Genomic DNA, 22,491 nt, shown 5'->3' on the forward strand with positions numbered 1-22,491 from the left:
CAGATGAATGGATAAAGAAGATGTGGTATATATGTACAATGGAATATTACCTAGCTATAAAAAAGAATGAAATAATGCCATTTTCAGCATCATGGATAGACCTAGACATTATCATATTAAGTCAGACAGAGGAACACAAATATCGTATAATATCACTTACATGTGGAATCTCAAAAAATGATACAAATGAACTGACTTACAAAACAGAAGTAGACTCACAGACAGAAAATAAACTTATGGTTGCCAAAGGGGATAGTGGGTGAGCGGGGAGAGATAAATTAGGAGTTTGGGGTTAACATATACACACTACTAAATATAAAATAGGTAGACAACAAGGACCTACTATGTAGCACAGGGAACTATACTCGATATTTTGTAATAACCTATAATGGAAAAGAATCTGAAAGAGAATATATATATTATATAATATATATATATATATATGTATAACGGAATCACTTTGCCATGCACTTGAAACTAACACAACATTGTAAACTACAGTTTTTAAAAAGTTTATTATCTTATGTTTCTGGAAGTCAAAAGTCTGAAATGGTTCTTACTGGGTGAATTGTTCCTTCTGGAGGCTTTAGGGGAGAATCCATTTCCTTGCCTTTTTCAGCTTCTAGAATCTTCCCTCATTGCTTGGCTTGTCGCCTCCTTCCATCTTCAAAGCCAGCAATGTCAGGCTGAGTCCTTCTCATGCTGGCTCACTCTTCTGTTTTTAAGGACCCTGGTGATTGCGTTGGGCTCACCTGGATAATTCAGGATGCTCTATTTTTTTCTATTTTTTAATTAAAGTATAGTTGATGTAGGGTATCTCCCTATTTTTAAAGTCAGCTGATTAGCAACTGTAATTCCCCTTTGCTGTGTAACGTAACATATCCACAGATTCTGGGGATTAGGACATGGACATCTTTGGAGGGACATTATTTTGCCCACCCCTGGGCTTGAGAAGGAGTTCCAGGTCAGGACCAGCTGTGCACCCTCATTCTTATTAACACCTCTTCCAGAATTTGCACAATAGCCCACTCAAGACAGAACACCCATTAGCCTCTCTCTAAAATCTCTGCTGCAGCTCACATCTCTCCCTGAATCCCTTTGTCCATGGCATGATCAGAGAGCAAGGGTGGCAGGAGTAGTACTGCACACTTCACTTGTTAAGTAAATTTTTAATCAAAAGAACATATAAAAAGATGCACAAACCATAAGGGAACAGTACAATGGCTCTTTTGCAAAATGAACACTCTTATGTAACCATCTCCTAGATCGGCACCCCAGAAGCCCCCCTTTGTGCCCACAATTACCCAATTAATTATCACCTCCCCCTGAAGGTAACTGCTCTTCTAACTTAGTTTGCCTGTTTTTTAAGTAAACTTTTTACTGAAGCATACATATAGAAAGGTGCACAAATCTGGCGTGTAGCTGGATTATTTTTCATGAACGTGCACAGTCAGCATCCTGAGTAATCAGCAGAACATTCCCAGTACCCCACAATCCCCCCTCACGCCTCCTTCTGTGCACTGACACTTCAAGTGTAACCACTATCCCGATTCCTAAGATTGTAGGTTCATTTTGTCCATTTTTGAATTTAATTTTGTTCAATATTATATTTGTAAGTTTATGATGATATTGCACCAAGCGGTAATTCACTCATTTCTATGGTTGTATAATAGCCCATTATATGACTCCACCACAGTGTATCTGTTCTCTTGTTAAGGTTGTTTCCATTCACAGTTCAATTTGAAAGGAAGTGATTCCCTCCCCGTATCTTCGTTGTCCTCAGCTCAATCCAACCAGCGGCGAGTAAGAGACGTTGTATGGAGCTACCAGGCTGGAATGGAGGTTTAGTGTGTGCGTGTGTGTGTGTGTGTGTGTGTGTGTGTGTGTGTGTGTGTGTGTGGTGGAATGGATGGGGGTGTTTCTGAGGTTAGCATTGTAAGACAGGGCCAGATTATGGGACTTTGAGTGCTAAGCTAAGGAATCTGGATTTTTTTTTTTTTTTTTGCGGAACGCGGGCCTCTCGCGTTGTGGAGCACGGGCTCCGGACGCGCAGGCTCAGCGGCCACGGCTCACGGGCCCAGCCGCTCCGCGGCATGTGGGATCTTCCCGGACCGGGGCACGAACCCGTGTCCCCTGCATCGGCAGGCGGACTCTCAACCACTGCGCCACCAGGGAAGCCCAGGAATCTGGATTTTATCGGCTTGGTATGTAGAAGTCACTGATAGTTTTTGAGCAGGCGCGTGATAAGCATGATAGTATGTTGGGAAGATTGAATTCAGCTGGTGCCAGATGGAGTCAATAGGAGAGACTTAGAAACAGTCAATTAATTAGGGTTATGATCAACTCCCAAGTTATACAAAAAACAGGAATGACAGTGACCTGAAGACGGAAGTTTATTTCTGTCCAGAAGCCTGGAGGCAGCGTGTCCAAAGTGAGCATGGGGTCGGGGACCCGCAGTTTTGTGCCCTGTCACTTTTACCATGCAGCATGACTTCCATTTTCATGGTGCCTCGTGGTTCAAAATGACTGGTGGGTTTCCAGCCAGGATGTGCTCATTCCAGCCAGCAGGAAGGAAGAAGCAAGGCGGTCATCCCTCCACCCCTCCTTTAAGGACACTTCTCTGAAGTTGTACTCGCCGCATCCACTTCCATCCCCCCTAACCCCCATGTAGTCACCTGATAGGGAAGAAGGGAAGACTGGGCGTCTTGGTCTTTATTCCAGCCCCATTATGTGTCCAGTTAAAAAGTGAGAGTTCTATTACTAAAGAAGGAGGGGAGGATATTGGGGGGCAACCAGCAGTGTCTGCCAGGACCTTTGTAGTCTTGCCAGTATGGATAAGGGGCAAGCCTAGGGCTGTGACCTTGGTATGGATGGAAAAGGGAGAAGGCATGCGAGACCTCACGTGGTAGAACAGGGTGCTTGACTGAATGGAAGGGAGGAAAGATAAGGTAGGAATGACCATGTATTCCAAAATATGAGGTGAGGGTTTTTTTTTCCCCCAGAAAATGATTCCTTGCAAAAGAGGAAATTGCTGTATGTGTGAGTCCTTGCAAAGTCTCTCAAAGTATGTGGAACTCTGTGAAATATGTTGAACAAAGTACTATTTAGGGAAGACGCGTTAGCTTGAAATGTCCTCAGTCAAATTGAGGACAAATATGTCAATTTGAATATGTTGTCAAATATGTTGAACAAAGTACTATTTGGGGAAGACGCGTTAGCTTGAAATGTCCTCAGTCAAATTGAGGACAAATATGTCAATTTGAGTATGTTGTCAACTATGTTGAACAAAGTACTATTTGGGGAAGACGCGTTAGCTTGAAATGTCCTCAGTCATTGTGCTAATTTTGAATACATGTAGAAGTCAATGACCAAAACAGTAAAAGAAAAATCAACTCAAATTTAGTCATTATTCCTCTGGGCACAGTTTCACAATTGCAAGGGCTGGATGACATTGGATACGATACTTTAAGAGCAACACAGTGATGAGTAAGTTGCAGAGATGGTGAATTTATGCCTCCAGGACATATTAAAAAACCCAACAACTGTCCTCATGTTACATAAGTGGGAACTGGTGGTCTGAGATAAAATTTCCAGTGACAGCATCATATATAGATTCAGAAAGTGCTGTATCTCAGACAACCTAGAAGTAAAGATGTGAGAAAACAAACAAATCTTTAGCGTTGAAATACTGATGTTAGAGAGGCAAGCATTTGAAAAATGTTTTATGACGTGAAAGAGAGAAAACACTTTTCTGAAACATTTTTAATGAATAAAGCATTATTTCTAAGTGAATATATATTTTGTAATTTCAAATGTTTTGAATATGCATGTATGACTAAATGGATACTTTAATTATTATAACTAGATATTTGATATTTCATCTATATCATTTAAAAATTATATATTCAAGGCCGAGAAATCTGGGACAGAGGCTCCTTCCATCATAGGAGAGAGCCATTGGGGTTGCCTGCGTTAAGGCAAACAGAGTATGTAGACGAAGACCTGGGCTCGGCCTTGGCAGTTGTCAGGTACAGAGCTAGGGCCAATTTGATTCAACATTTATTGATCTTTTGTTGATCAATAAATGTGTTTGTTCAACATTTACCTATTTTCTAAAACTTTAGTTATGAAATTCAGCATCTAGCACATGAGTGTGGTTTCAAGGAACAGTTCAGAGTCTAGGCAGGGAGACAGATATGGAAATAAGAAAAAGAAACACAGTGCTAGGGAATTCCCTGGTGGTCCAGTGGTTAGGACTCCGTGCTTTCACTGTGGTGGCATGGGTTCGATCCCTGGTCAGGGAACTCAGATCCCACAAGCTGCGCAGCGCGGCCAAAAAACAAAAACAAACAAACAAAAAACCCAGTGCTAGAGCAGACCATAAACCCGTTGTCAGGGGTGCGTAGAAAAGTCAATCCTTGCTGGGAAAATCGGAGAACATTTTAGAGGGTGGGTGACGTATGACTTGAGCCTTTAGGAATGAATGCGTTTTTGAATAATACAGAAGGTAGACCAGGCCAAGGGACCAGCATGGATGAAATCTGAATTCTTTTGGCACCAGTAGAGGGGCTGAGGTGCACGTGGGACTGCCATGGTTGTAGGGCGGGCAGTGGTCTGTCATGGAGGGCCTTGAACATGAATGTTACGCAGTAAGGCCATAGGTGGGTTCTGAGCACGGAAGGGGCAGGACCCAAGGCAGGAAGAGCAGTTCCAAAGCTTCTGGAGAAGTCTGGGTGAGAAACAGAGAGACTGGAGCATTGCTGCAGTGGCGGGAACCATCAGGAGGGCTGGAGCAGGGGCGGGAAAGCAGGGCTTGTCCACCCATGAATGTGATGGTGACACAAGGGACACATGGAAGCTGAGGCCGAGTTTCCAGTCCGGGTACCGGAGCAGATGGAGTTACCTTGACCATGAAAGGACTTGAGTCTGTATCTGGAAAGGCTGGGCTGGCAAGCAGGCCTTGACCACTGGGTGAAAGTCACAGAAAGGCAACGTCAGGTCAACATCTAAATGTCAACATCTAAATGGAGGTTGGGCTCCATTTGCCGGCCCTGTGGGAGCTGCGGATTCTGGTCTGAGGTGGGAGACAGGAAGGAAGGCCTCTGGGGCTGCTGCGGCCCCAGCCCTGTGTGACTGGTTCTCATTGAACACAGAATAGTTAGTATGCACACTTGGTGTTCCAATGGAGTGGCCTTTGAGGGACAAAACTCTTGAATATGATGTCTAAGAACTTGCAGAATTGGAGAGGGGACTCAAAATCTCTTTTTTAGCAAGTAGGCTGGCTGCCTGAGAGGTGGCGGGAGTAGAATCTTGGCTTTGTCACTTAACTAGCTCTGAGACCTTGGAGAATGTCTTTCTATCTGTGGCCGCCGGTGTTCCTCCCATGAAATTGGGACCTCGTCCACCTCACAGAATGACTGTAGGACCAAATGAGATAACAATATACAAGCACCCAGCTCACTGCCTGGCCCATAGTAGGCACTTAGAAAATATTAGTGCCTTAGCTCCTTTGTCTTCTTGTGCAGGGACAAGAAGAGGGTGTCACGCCCATCTTCCTCAGGGGAGCAGCGTTGTCCTGTCCTGGGCCCCTGTCCTGGGCCTGTGGTCTGGTTTAGGCTGAGAAACGCTTCTTCCAGACCACGCCTCTCATTTCATGGCTGACTAGTTAAAGCCCAGAGAGTTAAATCACCTAACTGAGGTCGCAGCGTGTTGTGACAGAGCCAGGCCTCTCCTCTCAAGGCCCACAGCACATAGTGTTGGCTCTGATGGGATGCTACGCATCTGTCGATTTACTTGAAACAGTGATGCTTAGAACAATCTCCTTCTCTCTCTCTGCCCCGCACTCTTGGTAAAGCTAAATGAAAAGACTCATTGTCTCATGGAGAGGAGAAAAATTGCTAGAACAAAAGTCAAAGCTGTTTAATTGTTTTAAAAAATATTCTTTCCATTCCCCCAAATGCTTCATGGAATCTGTTCTGATTGAATTAACCTCTGTTTCTCAGCACAACAATTTTTCTCATATACCCATATGTGAAAGGAACTGTTTCTCAAACATCATTTTGTTCTCCAGTTGGAACTGGCTCTGGCTCCTGTTCTTCAAATGCTAGCAGCTGTAATGCCGCCCTGAGAAACAGTGATTAATGTGGGCTACGTGTACTGACTTATTTTTTCTTGTTTCACTGCCATTGCATTTTTTTTTTTTTTTTTTTTTTTGCGGTACGCGGGCCTCTCACTGTTGTGGCCTCTCCCGTTGCAGAGCACAGGCTCTGGACGTGCAGGCTCAGCGGCCATGGCTTACGGGCCCAGCCGTTCCACAGCATATGGGATCTTCCCGGACCGGGGCACGAACCCACGTCCCCTGCATCGGCAGGCGGACTCTCAACCACTGCGCCACCAGGGAAGCCCTGCATTTTTTTAAAAAAAGCCTGTCTTGTCTGATATGAATATTGCCATGCTGGTTTTATGTTGACTTGTCTACAGTATCCTTTTCCCCATTCTTTTAGTTTCTATTAAACAGCTTTTTTGAAGTCCAACTTAAAACAATAAAATTCATCACTTTTAAGTGTATAATTTGATGGGTTCTGACAAATGTATAGAGCCACGTAACCTCCACCATAATCATGATGTGAACATTTCTGTCATCCCCAAAATTTCCCTCCTGCCCCTTTGTAGCTGACCCTCTTTTCCCATCCCACCCCCTGGAACCATTGATCTTTCTGTCACAGAGTTTTGCCCTTTGTTGAATGTCATATAAATAGAATTGTTCAGTATGTATACTTTTTGTGTCTGGCTGCTTTCACTCAGCCTAATTATTTTGAGATTCACTCATTACATCATTCCTTTAACTGCTGAGTAGTAGTCCATTGTATGGACGTACCACAATTTATTTATCTGTCCGTTAATATATGGACATTTGCATTGTTCCCAGTTTTCAGCTTTTACAAAGAAAGCTTCTACGAGCATCTGAGTATAAGTCTCTGTGTGGGTGTGTTTTTATATCTTCTGGGTAAATATCTAGGTTGCTGGTTTGCCCAGTTTGCCCAGGACTGAGTTTTCTGGGATGAAGAACTTTCAGTGCAAAAACACAGGCAGTTCTAGGCAAACCAGACCAGTTGGTCACCCTGTGCTGTCTCATTTGGGAAGTGTATGTTTAACTGAATGAGAAACGGCTAAATTGTTTCCCTAAGTGGCTACACCCTTTTGCATTCTTACCAGCAATGTGTTGGGATTCCAGTTTTCCACATCTTCGCCAATACTTGGTTATATCAGTCTTTTAAATTTTTGTTATTCTAGTGGATTTGTCATGGAATGTCATTGTGATTTTTAATTTGCATTTTTCTAATGACTAAGAATGTTGAACATCTTCTCATATGTTTATTTGTTATCTGAATGTCTTCTTTGGCAATGTGAGTGTTCAAATGTTTTGCACATTTTCAAGTAGGTTGTTTGTCTTCGTGTTGAGTTATAAGAGCTTATGTCTGGAGATAAATGATATATCAGATAATGTTTTGTAAATCTTTTCTACCAGACTGTGACTTGCTGTGCCATTGCATTTTGAAAAAAGAACATTAAAAAAAAATCTTTTATTGAAGTATAGTTGATTTACAGTGTTGTGTTAATTTGTGCTCTACACAGAGTGACTCAGTTATACATATACATACATTCTTTTTCAAATTCTTTTCCATTATGGTTTATCACAGGATATTGTATATAGTTCCCGTGCTATAGTAGGACCTTGTTGTTTATCCATTCTATATATAATAGTTTACATCTGCTAATCCCAAACTCCCAATCTACCCTTCCCCAACCCTCCCTCCTCCTTGGCAACCACAAGTCTGTTCTCTATGTCTGTGAGTCTGTTTCCGTTTTGTAGATAAGTTCATTTGTGTCATATCTTAAATTCCACATATAAGTGATATCATATGGTATTTGTCTTTCTCTTTCTGACTTACTTCACTTAGTATGATAATCTCTAGGTCCATCCATGTTGCTGCAAGTGGCATTATTTCATTCTGAAAAAGAGAGTTTTAAATACTTTTAGATACTAACATGTATTTTTAAATTATGGATTTGTGTGCCATTGTTTTATTAGAGTGGTCATAAGTAAGCATCAAAGTTAATATAAGGTACATTAAATGGCTCAGTATGACACAAATTAGCAATGTGTACTTTATATTAATTGGTTTGATTGCATAGTGATGATAATAATAATAAGTAGCTATCGCTTCTTGAGCATTTACTATGTGCCAGGCAGTGTTCTATGTGCTTTACATATATATGAGCTGATTTAATTCATGCAACGACCAGGTTTCGTCATTATCCCCAGTTTAAAGATGAGGAAACTGAGGCAGAGAGAGGGAAAGTAACCTTCTCAGGGTTAGACAGCTAGAAGTGTTTATTTCTGTTTATTTTTAACTCCCTATCCCTCACCTATCTTCAGGGCCTTTTGGTTAGCCATGGTAACTTGAAAATGCAGACACTTCTTGAAATCCACAGTAAACCCAAGCCACATGAAGTGGTATTTGTTTTTTGAAAATGATAATTATCCACCACATCATGCTCTAAATGTTTGGATTTAATTGCAGATGTGTCAGGATAGACGTGCGCCTTCAGAGCATGTTGTATACATTTTAAAAGAAATAAACGTGGACTTTGTATTTGCTCAGATGGGAGGAAGGAGAACATCATTAAGATAATAAATCACATATAAATGACATAACACACTTAGAATGTCACATATAATGTGATAAATACCAGGGAAACTTGACAGTAAACAGTAGGTTTAAGATCAGAGAAAGAGGCAAAATCTTTTTTCTTCCTTTTCTAAAAAGGAATCTCGCAGATTAAGCTATGAATAGGGAACAGTCCAATTAGTAAAGAGTTTAATTTGTTTATAAGGGGTGGGCAGTAGTTATCTGTAATGAACTAGCAATGCTCTAGAGCTTCACCCCTTTATCAGCTGCATACCCTTGGGCAAATTATTGAACTTCTCTAGTTACTGTAAGAATTAAATGACTTAATAAATTTAAAGCACTTGGCCCAGTGCCTGGCACATAGTAAGTGCTGAATAAACATCTGCTATTTTTAATAGAATTTTAATGCATAGTGAAAAGTGAGCTAGCTCAACACAGCAAGTGTGAAAAACTGTGGACTTTGAAGGTCGACAGGCCTGGGTTCATCTACAGGTCAATTCCTGAAAGCAGTTTGCTGAGCAAACAGTTCACTGAATTATTGAGTATTATTTTTTCATGTTTTAGGAAGTGGTCTCTGCCCCTGCCCTGCCGTTTCCACCTCTGGTGGTGAAACAGCTATGGCTTTTCATGAATTGCCTTCCGGGGACTTGACCTACAGCTAATCAAGTTTTCTGCTAATCGGTAAATTGGCAAATTAGCCTCTTACCCTGGGTTTGAATCCTTACTTTGCTAATTACTTTAGCTGGGTGACCTAGGTCAAGTTACTAAACTTCTCTGAGCCTCAGTTTCCCCATCTCTAAAAAGCAGAAATAATAATTCTGATTTATGCAAGATAGAGACGAAGATTGAATGAAATCAGTTGGGTGAAATTGCCAAGCACAGGTTAAGGATTTAGTAAAGACTTTACAGGCAGATGATCTTCCTTAAATGTTGTTCCTCCTTAAATATTCCCTCCTCCTCACTAAGTTGTATAAATTAATAAATTGCTATGATACCCACTATAATGATAGAAACTAGAAGAAAAATACGTTTAAACCTAGTCCCAGGATATTGCCTTCTCCATGAGGGTTTGCCAGGCAGAATAGGCAACATCATTCACCATGTGGAAAGTACCTTTCTCATCCCATGTGAAGCACTGAGATTGGCCATCCTGGGAAACCCTGGATCTGACCATGTCGCTTCCCTGCTCAGAATCTTTCCTCCAGAGCCTTCATGCCAGCTACTCTCCAGGACCAGTACAGAAAACGGGTAAAGTCTGGTCAAGAGTGTGCTACTCTGGTTGAAACTCCCTCACCCCTGTGGATATCTGAAACTCAACTCAAGAGTCAAAATTCTTTCTGCATCCGAGAGCTTTGTGCTCAACGTTGCGTTTGATCCTATTCTTCTCTGGTCCCCTAACGCTGTTGCTTGTTTGCCTGTCCTCGCCTCCCCATGTGTGCCAGACACTATCCTGAATGCTTTCACTATGTGGATTAAGTCACCCAATTAACCATATTCCCACATGGCATGAGGAGGTTAAACAGATTGCCCAAGGTCACACACAGTTAGCAAGTGTCAGAGCCAGGACACTTCAAAGCCAGGCGGTCTGGTGCCAGGGTCCAAGCCCTTAAAAACACTGCACCACGTTCCCTCTTAATAGATGTGTGTGGAAGGCAGGGAGGCTAGGAGGCTAAGTCATGCTAACTTATGCAACCGTATATGTATTCCTTGGGAAACATATATATTAGTTTGTACCATCCACTATTATTAGACTAAGAAAATACTGTTACTTGGAATCCTCAGATGTAGTTTTTCCTTTTTCAAATCTAAGATATAGAATGTGACTATGAATAATTGATAATGAACTTGATTGAAAAGAAACTTCAGGGTAGACTTTTTTCCCCAAGTTTTCCATTCAGTCTTATAGTGACAAAAATTTCAACTATGCACGCCCTGCTCAGAGTATCCAAGGACCTACCAGTGGGTCTGAGGGTCATACACACAAATGGAATTTTCAGTACAAGTGGCCTGTCTGATCTGGGGAAAGGCGGGGGCGAGTCTGCAGCACCTAGCGTTCAGGGAGACCCAGAAACCTCGCCCCGCCCTCTTCTCCCAGTGTGTTTGTCACAGCCTTGCCCCTCTTTGTCTTCTTGAAGATGGAAAAGATGCTGGTGGGCTGCTTTCTGCTGATCCTCGGACAGATCCTCCTCCTACCCGCTGAGGCCAGGGAGTGGCCTCCTTCCAGGTCCATCTCCAGAGGGAGACATGCTCGGACCCACCCTCAGACGGCACTCCTGGGTGAGTGACGGGGCTCCACCTACAGAAGTAGGAAGAGGTGGTCGAGGGTGGACCTCCAGACCAGGGGATGGGTGTCCGTCGGGGCAGCTCTCCCAGCCCTGGGTCCCGTGTTGGGCGTGCTGGGGGAGAGGGCATCTCATTGGCAGTGAGTGCGTCCTGAGTTGAGAATGTGGTTGTACACGGGTTTTCAAATGAAATTAAACCTCTTCTATTGCAAAGCTTTTCATTTAATCCGAAGCTCATGACTTTTCTCCAATAAGCAAGGGCACGAGTTTTCATCTGAAAAAGTCCTGGTTGGACTTACCTGGACAAGGGTGTTATGAGAATTTTTTATTGGATTTGTCTGGCTAATCTGTGTTAATAATGCTTCCCTGCCTGGCAGCATGAGAAGCAGAGCAGGCGGGTTTGGGGAAGGTGGGAGCCGGCACAAAAGAGAGGTGGAATCAAGATATTAGAAATGGAAAATGTTAGAGGTCTGTTAGGCTCACCCAGTGAACGTGTTTTCTTCCGGTGAATTCTTTTCTGTCTCCAAGAGGAAGGAAAGGTCCTGAAAACACACAGAATATAGATGTATGGGCCTGGTTCTAAACATGGGCTCTGGAAAGCCTAGGATGCGGGGGTAACAGGAAGGCTGGCCAGTGGAAGGATGGTGGGTTTTGGCATGGACCTGAGTTCATGGACCTGGCTCTGGTACTGACCAAGTGTGTACACTTAGGCAACATGACCTCTCTGAGGTTCAGTTTCCTCATCTATAAAATGGGAATGTTAATGCTGATCTTGGAATATTTTTGTGAGGAGAAAGCAAGATAATTAATATATGTAAATTATAGGTATGCAGTGAATGAAAGCTTTACCACAACCATCATTCCATGAAGTTGTTCTCCAAAACTGTGTTTTATATTTGTACCCCCTAAAACCTCACCCCCTGTGAAGGCCGTTGAGAGAACTGCCCAGTGTCTGGTCGCCTCAGCATCCGAAATGACAGTTAGAGACCAGAGGAACAAAAAGCTCTGTTTTGAGAGGTCAGAATCTTTACGGTGTTAACCTAAACAATGACTCCATGATGCTGGGCCCTCCATGTCTTTAGTCTCTTGAGAATCTGTTTCCATAGTGACATAAACATAGGGCTTATGCAAATGTGGAAAGGACTGGGGGATATTTAGTACGCTGATTAAAGGGTTTTTTTTTTTTTTTGCGGTACGTGGGCCTCTCACTGCTGTGGCCTCTCCCGTTGCGGAGCACAGGCTCCGGACGCGCAGGCTCAGCGGCCATGGCTCATGGGCCCAGCCGCTCCGCGGCATGTGGGATCTTCCCAGACCGGGGCACGAACCCGTGTCCCCTGCATCGGCAGGCGGACCCTCAACCACTGTGCCACCAGGGAAGCCCTAAAGGGTTTTTTTAAAAACAAATTTCAAGATGATAAACATATACCATCATATGATAAACATGTCTATCTATCATCTACCTATGTATCTAACTATCATCTATCTCGCTATCTAGAAAGACAGAGGTGGTGGAGATGTGTAGGCGTGTGTGTGTGGGAGACAGAGACAGAGAGAGAGAGAGAGAGAGAGAGAGAGAGAGAGAGAGAGAGAGAGAAAGAACTGGAAATGCCTGATTCCTAGATCAGCAGCAGCGATTACACAGTTGGGTTTCTGATGGGGCTGCTTTTGGAATGAGACTCTACACTCTTAGCCAGAAAAGCATACTCCTCTTGGTGTCAAATATCTCTGCCCCCATGCCGTCCCCACCCCCTGCCTCTCTCTCTCTCTCTCTCTCTCTCTCTCTCTCTCTCTCTCGCTCTCGCTCTCGCTCTCGCTCTCGCTCTCGCTCTCGCTCTCGCTCTCGCTCTTCTCTCCCCACCTCCGACACATACTTGTACACACACATGCACACAAACACACACACTCACACACTCTCATACCCCCTCCCCCCCCCACGGGGCGTCCCCTAGTTGTCAGCATTCACTGCCCTCTCCTTCACCCTGAGCTCATGGTCTGAAGTAGAAACCCCTTGTCTTCGGAGGTAAAAGATCCTGTTTTGCTAAGGGCATCCATCCCACGTCCAGTATCCTCCCCCTCCCCTTTTCTCATTTTGTAGGAGAATGTGTCTGGGGCAGAGAGGGGGATGGGATATGGCACATCTCTGCCCCCCAGGGGATGGCATGGCCACTCCCTGACATGCTGGAGGGCTGCTTGACTTGGGAACATGGTGAGTGAGTGAGAATCGTGAAACCAAAGGCAAACACCGCGACTCTGGCCTGGATCCTCTAGTGCCATCTGCTTTTGGTCTACCTTTGACAGCGAACAGAGATGGAGAAGCTGTGCTTGTTGTGGTCCTTGCCCTGGTCACTTATTTTGTGGCAAATCATTTTGGCTGTATTTGTGATATCCACTGCGTGGTGTATTTCCCCAGTTACTTGCTTGCATGGGGCGTCTCTGAAAGTTTAACAGAGTAGAAGCAGAATTGTTTCTTAGGCTAATTTTTCGTTTGAATTTTCTGATTTTTAAAAAAATATTTATGTCTAAATTCAAGTCAGAGGCCCAGTAACAACTTGAGCCAGTTAAAAAAAAATAATGCAGATATTTATCTGCCCTCCTATGAATGTTTGCACGTTGCCCGGGCGGTAGCCTGTGATGTGTGTCCATGTGGGCTTCCCGTCTACTTCATTCATTCATCTGGACTTTCTGCTTTGTGCCAGACATGAGGGGGTTAAAGAACAACCGCCATCAGGAAACACTTGTGCAGTGGGGGAGACAGACATGTAAAAAGGTCATTAATTTGGTGGAGTCGGTGTGCAATGGGAGAGGCATAGCTAAGTTACAGCTCTACTCTGCCTGCTGTAGGCTCAGTATAAGAAGGTGAGCTCAGTACACTCAAAAATTATTGAGGATAACAAAGAGCTTTTATTTTTGTGGGTTAAGTCTACTGAGGTTTACTGGATCAGAAATTGAAATGGAGAACTTTAAAAACTATTAATTAGGGGGGGCTTCCCTGGTGGCGCAGTGGTTGAGAGTCCGCCTGCCGATGCAGGGGACACGGATTCGTGTCCCGGTCTGGGAAGATCCCACATGCCGCGGAGCGGCTGGGCCCGTGAGCCGTGGCCGCTGAGCCTGCGGGTCCGGAGCCTGTGCTCCGCAACGGGAGAGGCCACGACAGTGAGAGGCCCGCGTACCGCCAAAAAAAACCCTATTAATTAATTAATTTAAAAATAACAATAATAAACCCATAACCTAACCATAATGTAAGTAAAAATATTTGTATAATAATATTTTCGAAATAAAAAAGTTGTGAGAAGAATGGTAGGATTTTACATTTTTGCAAATCTGTTCAGTGTCTGGCTTAATCAAAGACAGCTGGATTCTCATTTCTCATCCATTCAGTCTGTCATGAAATATTGTTTTGGTTGGGTTACATGAAGAAACTATGGCCTCACACAGACATGTAGTCAGAAAAAGAAGACGTTTTTTAATAGCCTTTTCATGTGATTATGGATATTCTTCTGCGATAGGACACCAAAACTTGACAAATGGTAGTTCCTTAAAGGTTAACTGCAATGTGGAATCTAAAACCACATCAATAAACATTTCGAACGATGTTCACACATAAGAGAGAGTATAAAAGGCAAACATTAGTACTGTTACAAAAATAGTTTTGATCTCATGGACCCTGTGAAGGGGGTCCCCAAACCACACTTTGTAAATGGCTGGTTTCGGGAAACATTCCTAGGGAAAGTTGAGGCCATGTGGACCTGGGGGAGGAGCTGGCAGGAGAGGGGTGAGGATGGAGCACGGAGGCGGGACTTGGTGAAGCCATCGGGGCCACCCTGTCTGTCAGGCAGGTGGTCTGAGCTGGGGACAAGCCCAGAGGAGTTGGGAACCAGCTCACTTAGGACCTCAGGGGCTCCGACGAAAAGTCTGGGCTTCATGCTGCAGGGGTGGGAGTCCCTGGAGGACTCTCAGCTGACAACAGTGGCGATCACTGCTGACTCCTTTTCTACCCCCTACTGTGCCATCTGGACTGCCTAAGCCTTCCAGGGCTGGGGCAAAGGGCCGGGAGAGCCTGCAGTCCCAGGCCACCAGGAAAACCAGTGAGCACATTCTCCAACTCAAAGTCCCTTCAAGGCAACTGTGCCGGCAGGTGGAGTTGGAGCCGCAGGGTGTGCTGTACGCAGAGCCTAAGCTCATGGGAGCCTTCAGGTTCTTTCCTCTGCACCCATCCTGCATCAGTGGCACCTGTCCCCTCACAGACTCTTCCCTAAGTTCCCCTCAAGGTGGTGCTAACTGGAAGTCCTGTTGCTTCCCATCCTTAACTGCTGCCTGCTTTGCTTGTGCACATTTTTCTCTTTACTATATGACAGTCATATGGGGGTGGACCTGTCGCCAGGGCAACCAGTGGGGGCATATCAGCCTTTTTGGAAACTTTCACCCTCCTTGCCCAAACTCCCAGTGTATTGGTGACTCCCCTCACTCCTGGAATGAGAGCACACACTCAAACTGCGCTTCAGCCCACTGGCTCCCCTGTTTCATCTGTCTTTTACCAAGTCTTGTTGACATGTGCTTTCTTTTCTAAATTTACCAGCCTATCTCATTTTATTTCTACTTCCTCTCCCTATAATAGATTCCCCTTTTGGATCAATAGCACCCACGAAGAATTCATGTTTGTGGGTTTTTTTTAATATTAAAAAAATTAAATTTGAAAGGAGGGTGACCCCATAGTGTGTGTAGGGGATGGTGGGAGCTGACACTCCCTCCCCCCACACACTCTGCTAGGAAAAATTCCAGAGGTGTACGAGGGTGGAGGTCACAGAATTTAGTGAAATTTCTTCATAGCAGTTAATTTACTACTTAAAAATAAAGCTAATAAAGCTAATCTAAGAACTCACTGTATACAGCCCCAAATTCTGTTCCTTGGAAATCACAGTACATTAGGAGGCATTTATTTTCAATTCTGCATACGTCTCTAGTTAAACCTGACATCAAAACATGAGTAAAAATGCAATGTGTTTTGTATGAGGAGCTGAAACCACCTAAATTAGCAATGTGACTGAAGGAGTTGGCTGGCATAAGCGTACGAATGTCCTGCTCTGTATTGCCAATGGAGGTTTTCGCCTAGGTTGATAATTATTAACATTTTCAAGCATTGGCTGACAGTAAATGAATTTCCACATCCTGAAGCAATCCCCCTAATTGACATTTGTTGGCACCCTCAGTGAAGGAGGAAAAGCAGATGCTGGAAGCCGTCTGAGCTTCTGGTTTCTGGAAGGACAGACCCATTGAGGCCACCAGTCTTACATGCCCTGAAGCCACTTTGTCATGGATACAACTTTTGTCTCCTTCCCTGAGCTTTCCAGGGCTTTGTTCACCATCTTCCTCTTACCTGGAGTATCTTTCCTTGGCCAAGGCTTGTTATCAGCCAGGGCCAGGCCAAATGCCACCTTCTCCCGCTGCCAGCCAGGCAGGACCCTCCCATCCCGGGATGGGCCACATGCACTGCAGGTCCTCTATCAAGGTGTCAACCCTCTTTGCCTTATTCTGAGGGGTAATAATGGCACATACCCAAGGATTCCTATTCTGGTTATTTTTGTACTTGCCTTGCTTTTAGCACCGGATTGTACACCCTTGAAGAAAGGGACTGTTTTTCATGTCTCATGACACCTCTGGAGGTAGTCTCACTTACTGAGCCCCTGTTGTGAGCAGGGACAAGCTAGCTCACTTGATCTGTAAAAAACAAAACAAAAAAAAACACTGCAAGGTGGTTATTGCTTTATCTCATTTTCAGACGGCTGAGGAAGCCAAGGCGAAGAGAAGTAAAGCGATCTGGCAAACTTGTTACAGCTTCTGAAAACCTAGAATGAAAAGGTGACCTCCCACCCCTGCCCCCGCCCCTCGCCCCAGGAGAGGATGCATGACTCAGGAGATGTGTGTTTGAACAAAGAAAAAGGCACCTCACACTCGAGCTGGCTCCCCGTCCAGGAGTTTTGAGAACAGGAAATGCCCATCAGTATTTGGAGCTGCGGCTGCTCCTAAGGGAAACACCGGGGTCGCCGACCTCGAGCCCCTGCTTTGGCCCCGCCCACAGCGAAAGCTCCGCACGTGTGTTGGACCCCTGAGAGGATGAGGCGTACAGGTGGCTGATTTCATCCTCTTGTGCATGGTTTCAGCCTCTTAGCAAGTGACCCGGGGCAAGCCGCTTTTCCTCTGAGGTGGCTGAAGTCAGGGATCCTTCAGGTCTTGTCTGGGGCGTGGTGACATCACCGATTCCCGCCTTCCAGTTGTCCCTTCTCTGGTTCCCGTAGTGAACCCTCCCCCCCCCCCCCCCCCCCTCCACTCTCTGCCCCCCTCTCCAGGTGAGAGGGAGAAGCTTTGAGCCAGAGGGAGTGGGGCAACAGAATCAGGCAGGAGGCGGCGGGGGGCGGGGGGTGGTGGGTAAGGATCAGGAAACTGAACAGTGGCTCCCAAACTTCACTGTGTGTCAGAAGCTCCTGAAGGGCTCGTTACACTCAGACCACTGGTTCCCATGCCTGAAGTGTTTGATTCGATAAGTCTGGGTTGGGGCCTGAGAAATTGCATTTCTGGAGACCTCAGTTTGAGAACCTTCTTAGAAGAGAAATCTGGGAGGTGGGGTGGGGATGGGCAGGAGGAAAAGGTCTTCGGAAGAGGTGCTGTGGGGCACGAGCCAGATGCAGGATGAAAAACATTTGCTGAGAAAATTGCAGCTGGAGAGTATAAGCAAACTGTAAGCCTGGTCAATCAACCCTTTCTGGGGCTTTAAAAATAAGCTGCTAACATTTTTCTACCTAAGGGGAGTTAGCAAAGGGGGGAACTCGAGCCTCTTACAGCGCAGCGATTAACACATATCTGAAGAATCCAGTTGCTGGCGTGTGTCTTTATCATTAGAACTGATTATAAAAATGAAGGTTGATGCGTAGAGCTTATCAAATTGTTTTAACTATAGCAAAGGCTTTTTATATTTATTTTTGGCTGCGTTGTGTCTTCGTTGCTGCACATGGGCTTTCTCTAGTTGTGACGAGCGTGGGCTACTCTTTGTTGCGGTGCGCGGGCTTCCCATTGTGGTGGCTTCTCTTGTTGCGGAGCACGGCACGCGGGCTTCAGTAGTTGTAGCGCACGGGTTTAGTTGCTCTGCGTCATGTGGGATGTTCCCAGACCAGGGATCGAACCCGTGTCGCCTGCAGTGACAGGCAGATTCTTAACCACTGTGCCACTAGGGAAGTCCTGTAGCAAAGGCTTTTTAAAAAATAAACCCTTTGGGGCTTCCCTGGTAGCGCAGTGGTTGAGAGTCCGCCTGCCGATTCAGGGGACACGGATTCGTGCCCCGGTCCGGGAGGATCCCACATGCCGCGGAGCGGCTGGGCCCGTGAGCCATGGCCGCTGAGCCTGCGCGTCCGGAGCCTGTGCTCCGCAACGGGAGGGGCCACAGCAGTGAGAGGCCCACGTACCACAAAAAAATAAATAAATAAAATAAACCCTTTGAAGTAAAATCACCCCCCCCCTTTTATCAGTCCCCCTCTATGCATCCTCTGTAATACGGTCAGGACGGAATTATGGACCTGATGGGGGGACTGTCATGGCTGCTGCTCAGCCCAGATGCAGAAAGTACATCTCATCTCATTCCTCCCTGCATGTGCTCTCTGTTTTAGGTATAAACTAACGTCTCTGTTATCATTCAATTTTTAGAAACTGTATGAAGTGAATTCTTCATTCCAATCTTTTGATTAATACTGGGAAAACTCCAAAAAGCATTAGTATCTGACTTCTAACAAGCCACAGAGTTAAAAGCTTTCCTACCCAATGAATGTATAACGTGGTTGTTTTTTCTTTTACAGATTCTCTCTCTCACCTTCTCTTCTCTAGTAAACTCTTTATCCCCTTCCTCTTCCATAACTTTCCATTATCCCTTCCTCTCCATTCACTCTCTCCTTCAGTTCCAGAATGTTTGGTCCTCAGCTTGCTCATGTGTTTGGCACCTGCAGTGGGTATGTGTGGGGGGATGGAGTGGAGGATGTCCCCGTGGTGGGTGACATAGCCACCGTTCTTTTCTCCTCTTTGATGGCTGCTGCTCTTGGGGGGCGAGGCATACAACCTTACCACTCTGGAGCCAGTTGTGTCCCAGGTTTCCCCACCTGATGATAATAATGATAACAATGGTAACGATGGCTGCCCGTTTTGGGGAAACATCTACTATGTGCCAGGCACTGTGCTAGGCAGTTCACCCTTCCCTTTATGGTATTATCATCCCCATTTTACAGATGAAGAAACTGAGGCTTAGAGAGGTTAAATGTTTTGCACAAGGTTGTGCAACCACTGAGCAGCAGAGGCGGGGTTGGAGAAGCCAACATAACATTTCCTCTGCTCAAACCCTTTTTGGCAATCCTCCCTCCTCTGTTTCATCCAGCCGAATTGGACTCATCTTTCGGGTTTATGTGGAGGCAGCCCTAATCTTCTAGGTTAGGGTACCCCACATCACATCCCCGCAGCATGCCCGTCTTTCCCAGCCCAGCGCTTGTCAGCCTTGGTAGTGACTGATTGCTGGCGTTGATGTCTGTGTTGTATTGGCGATGCTAGTAACATGCCAGGTGACAGACACTCAGTAAATTCCTAGAGAAGGAGAAAATGAACCAACAAATGAGCAAAGAGGAAAAGTGTCTAAAGCCAGGGCATGCGGAAAAGAGTTGAAAGACCTGAGGATGTTTAGTTTGAAAAAAAAAGTGAAGATGAAGGGCTCTCTGAAGGCTGTGTTATGGCAGAGTTTAGACTTGTTAAGACCTTAAAGAGGAGATGCGGACCCAAATACCTGTTTTGTTTTTTAAATAAATAAATGTATTTATTTATTTCTGGCTGTTTTGGGTCTTCGTTGCTGCACGCAGGCTTTTTCTAGTTGCAGCGAGCGGGGGCTACTCTTCTTTGTGGTGTGCAGGCTTCTCATTGCTGTGGCTTCTCCTGTTGTGGATCATGGGCTCTAGGCATGCAGGCTTCAGTAGTTGTGGCTCATGGGCTCTAGAGCGCAGGCTCAGTAGTTGTGACATACAGGCTTGGTTGCTCTGTGGCATGTGGGATCTTCCCGGAACAGGGCTTGAACCCGTGTCCCCTGCATTGACAGGCAGATTCTTAACCACTGAGCCACGAGGGAAGTCCCAATGCCTGTGCTTTTAAGGAGACAGATTTTTCTTCCATATGAAACTTTGTAGCCCCTGGATTAGCCCCGGAAGTTAACTGGCTCCTCAGGCTTCAGGGATATTGAAGGCCTTGTGTGCAGGGGGTTAAATAAACCTCTCATCTGCAAACCATCACATTCCAGGATTCTGGGGAGGTGCATTGCAGAATTAGGAAATGAACTCAAAGATAAGGACTTTCTCCTCTATTAAAAACAAAAAGTTAAATATTTGCTTTCCAAGAAAAATCTGCCTTAGGAGCCTTTGAAATAACATTTTTTAAACAAGGGAGAAACTGCGAAATTTTTGGTGACTGGCAACATATAATTTGTTGAATACCTGGGTTTCACTTCTGGCAATGTTAACTGAATGAGTGAAAGAATGATTACAGGTATATTGCCTTAGCTTTTTTGGTTAATTTACGTAGAGCTTGCAGTCAACAAAAGTCACTAAACTTTTATAGCAGGTGGCTTAGTATCATATAGCACAGCGGTCCCCAACCTTTTTGGCACCGGGGACCAGTTTCGTGGAAGACAGTTTTTCCACTGACGGGGGTGGGGGATGGTTCAGGCGGTAATGTGAGTGATGGGGAGCGATGGGGAGCGATGGGGAGCGGCAGATGAAGCTTCGCCCGCTCGCCCACTGGCTGCTCACCTCCTGCTGTGCGGCCCAGTTCCTAACAGGCCGTGGACTGGTACCAGGGCTTGGGGACCCCTGATATACCAAACTATTTTTTTTAAACGTAAGTGGAATACTTAAAATTTTTGTATTAAATTTTATCTTCTTCATTTAGGTTCATCATTCTCAACGAATTTATTTTTCCTCCTTAACTTAGCAAGTTTGAATCATTTGCAAATTTGATGAAATGTTTTCTGTATCTTTCTCCAAGTCCCCACTGAAAATATTAAAAGATATTTTATATTCTTTTGAAATGATTATAAAGAATAATCATCTTTAAAAATTCATGTCTAAATATTTAATGACTATTAGATACTGAAAATATTGATACAAGGAGAGCTAGTTCAAAAGTTGCCTGAATAATCAATCCATAAACATTTCATGTATTCTTGAGAGGAAATATTATGGAGACTTGAGTTGTATATTAGTTTATTAGGGCTGCCATAACAAAGTGGCACAGCCTGGGTGGCTTAAACAACAGAAATTTATTTTCCCATGATTCTGGAGTCCAGAAGTCCCAGGTCAAGGTGCCAGCTGACTGGATTCTTGGTGATGTTGCCGAACGCAAGTTTGTGTGCCAGAGACACAGTGAGGCCAAACAAACCAAAACGTCGCAGTCTGGAGCAGAGGAAGGTTTATTGCAGAGCTGAGCAAGGAGAACGGGTAGCTCATGCCCAGAAAAATCCCTGAACTCCCTGAAGGGTTTCAACAAAGCATTTTTAAAGGCCAGGTGAGGAGGGGCGTCCCAGAGCATGTGATCAGCTCATTTACACTTCCCTTATTTGTTGATGGTGAGGTAGCAGGGTGGTCAACATTATCAGTCCTTAGGTGCCAGAAGGTCTGGGGGCTACTTGCTCATGATTATCAAGTAGTTAATTTTTTCTGTTTGGGTGGTGGTTTTTAGTATCTGAAAAACCCAGGAAATATGCATGAGATACTATTATCTGGGTACTTCAGAGAGGAGCTAGAGCAGAGGATATGGGGAGGGGTCTGTCCCAGGAAGGCCCCATAGGGTCCTGCTCAGTTACAGTGAGGCCTCTCATCTGGACTTGCAGATGGCCACCCGCATCCTGTGTCCTCACATGGGCTTCCCTCTTGTATCTGTCTGCGTCCACATTTCCTCTTCTTATAAGGACGCCAGTCATATTGGATTAGAGCCCACCCTAATGATCTCTTTTAATCTTTATCACCTCTTTAAAGACCTTATCTCCAAATACAGTCACGGTCTGAGGTCGTAGACTTCAGCTTATGAATTTTGGGGACACAGTTCAGCCCCGTAACAAGCTGCTTTGCTTCCTGCTTTCCCAGTTTGTGGAGGACAGTATGTCTTCTCTGACATGTTCCTAAGTAGCCTCTTTTTCCTTTCTGTTCCCTTTATCTTCCCTTTCAGGGTGGTATAACTGTTACTGATGTACTCCGGGGAAGCATGTTCAAAGACTTCAGTGGTGCGGTACTTATTAATTTACCACATTTCTGAGTCTTTAAAGCAGATTGGACAAGCCCAGGGGGTTGGGCAGCCAATATCCTCGGGCTACAGATGGGAAACCAGTGCAGTCTAGCCAGGATGTGAAACTAAGTCCGGGTAAGATCTTTCAAAAGCCAGGAATTAAAACCACTAGCTCAGACAAGCTTCCTTTCAGTATATCCAGAGGAGGCTGATTTATAGGGAAA

The 22,491-nt window shown here is 44.9% G+C and overlaps 1 protein-coding gene across 3 annotated transcripts in view; it reads left to right on the forward strand.

The window, feature by feature from the left end:
* The window catches only part of MATN2 (matrilin 2), a 163,772-nt gene that overhangs the window by 6,755 nt on the left and 134,526 nt on the right, over positions 1-22,491 (forward strand). For all 3 annotated transcript variants that reach the window (XM_007457154.1, XM_007457153.1, XM_007457155.1), the window contains exon 2: positions 10,803-10,970. In XM_007457154.1, coding sequence (XP_007457216.1) covers positions 10,829-10,970 — 142 coding nt within the window. In that variant the 5' untranslated portion in view covers positions 10,803-10,828. The remainder of the gene's footprint in view (positions 1-10,802; positions 10,971-22,491) is intronic.

The sequence above is a fragment of the Lipotes vexillifer genome, unplaced genomic scaffold, assembly GCF_000442215.2.
Source record: "Lipotes vexillifer unplaced genomic scaffold, Lipotes_vexillifer_v1.1 scaffold376, whole genome shotgun sequence".
NCBI lineage: Eukaryota > Metazoa > Chordata > Mammalia > Artiodactyla > Lipotidae > Lipotes > Lipotes vexillifer.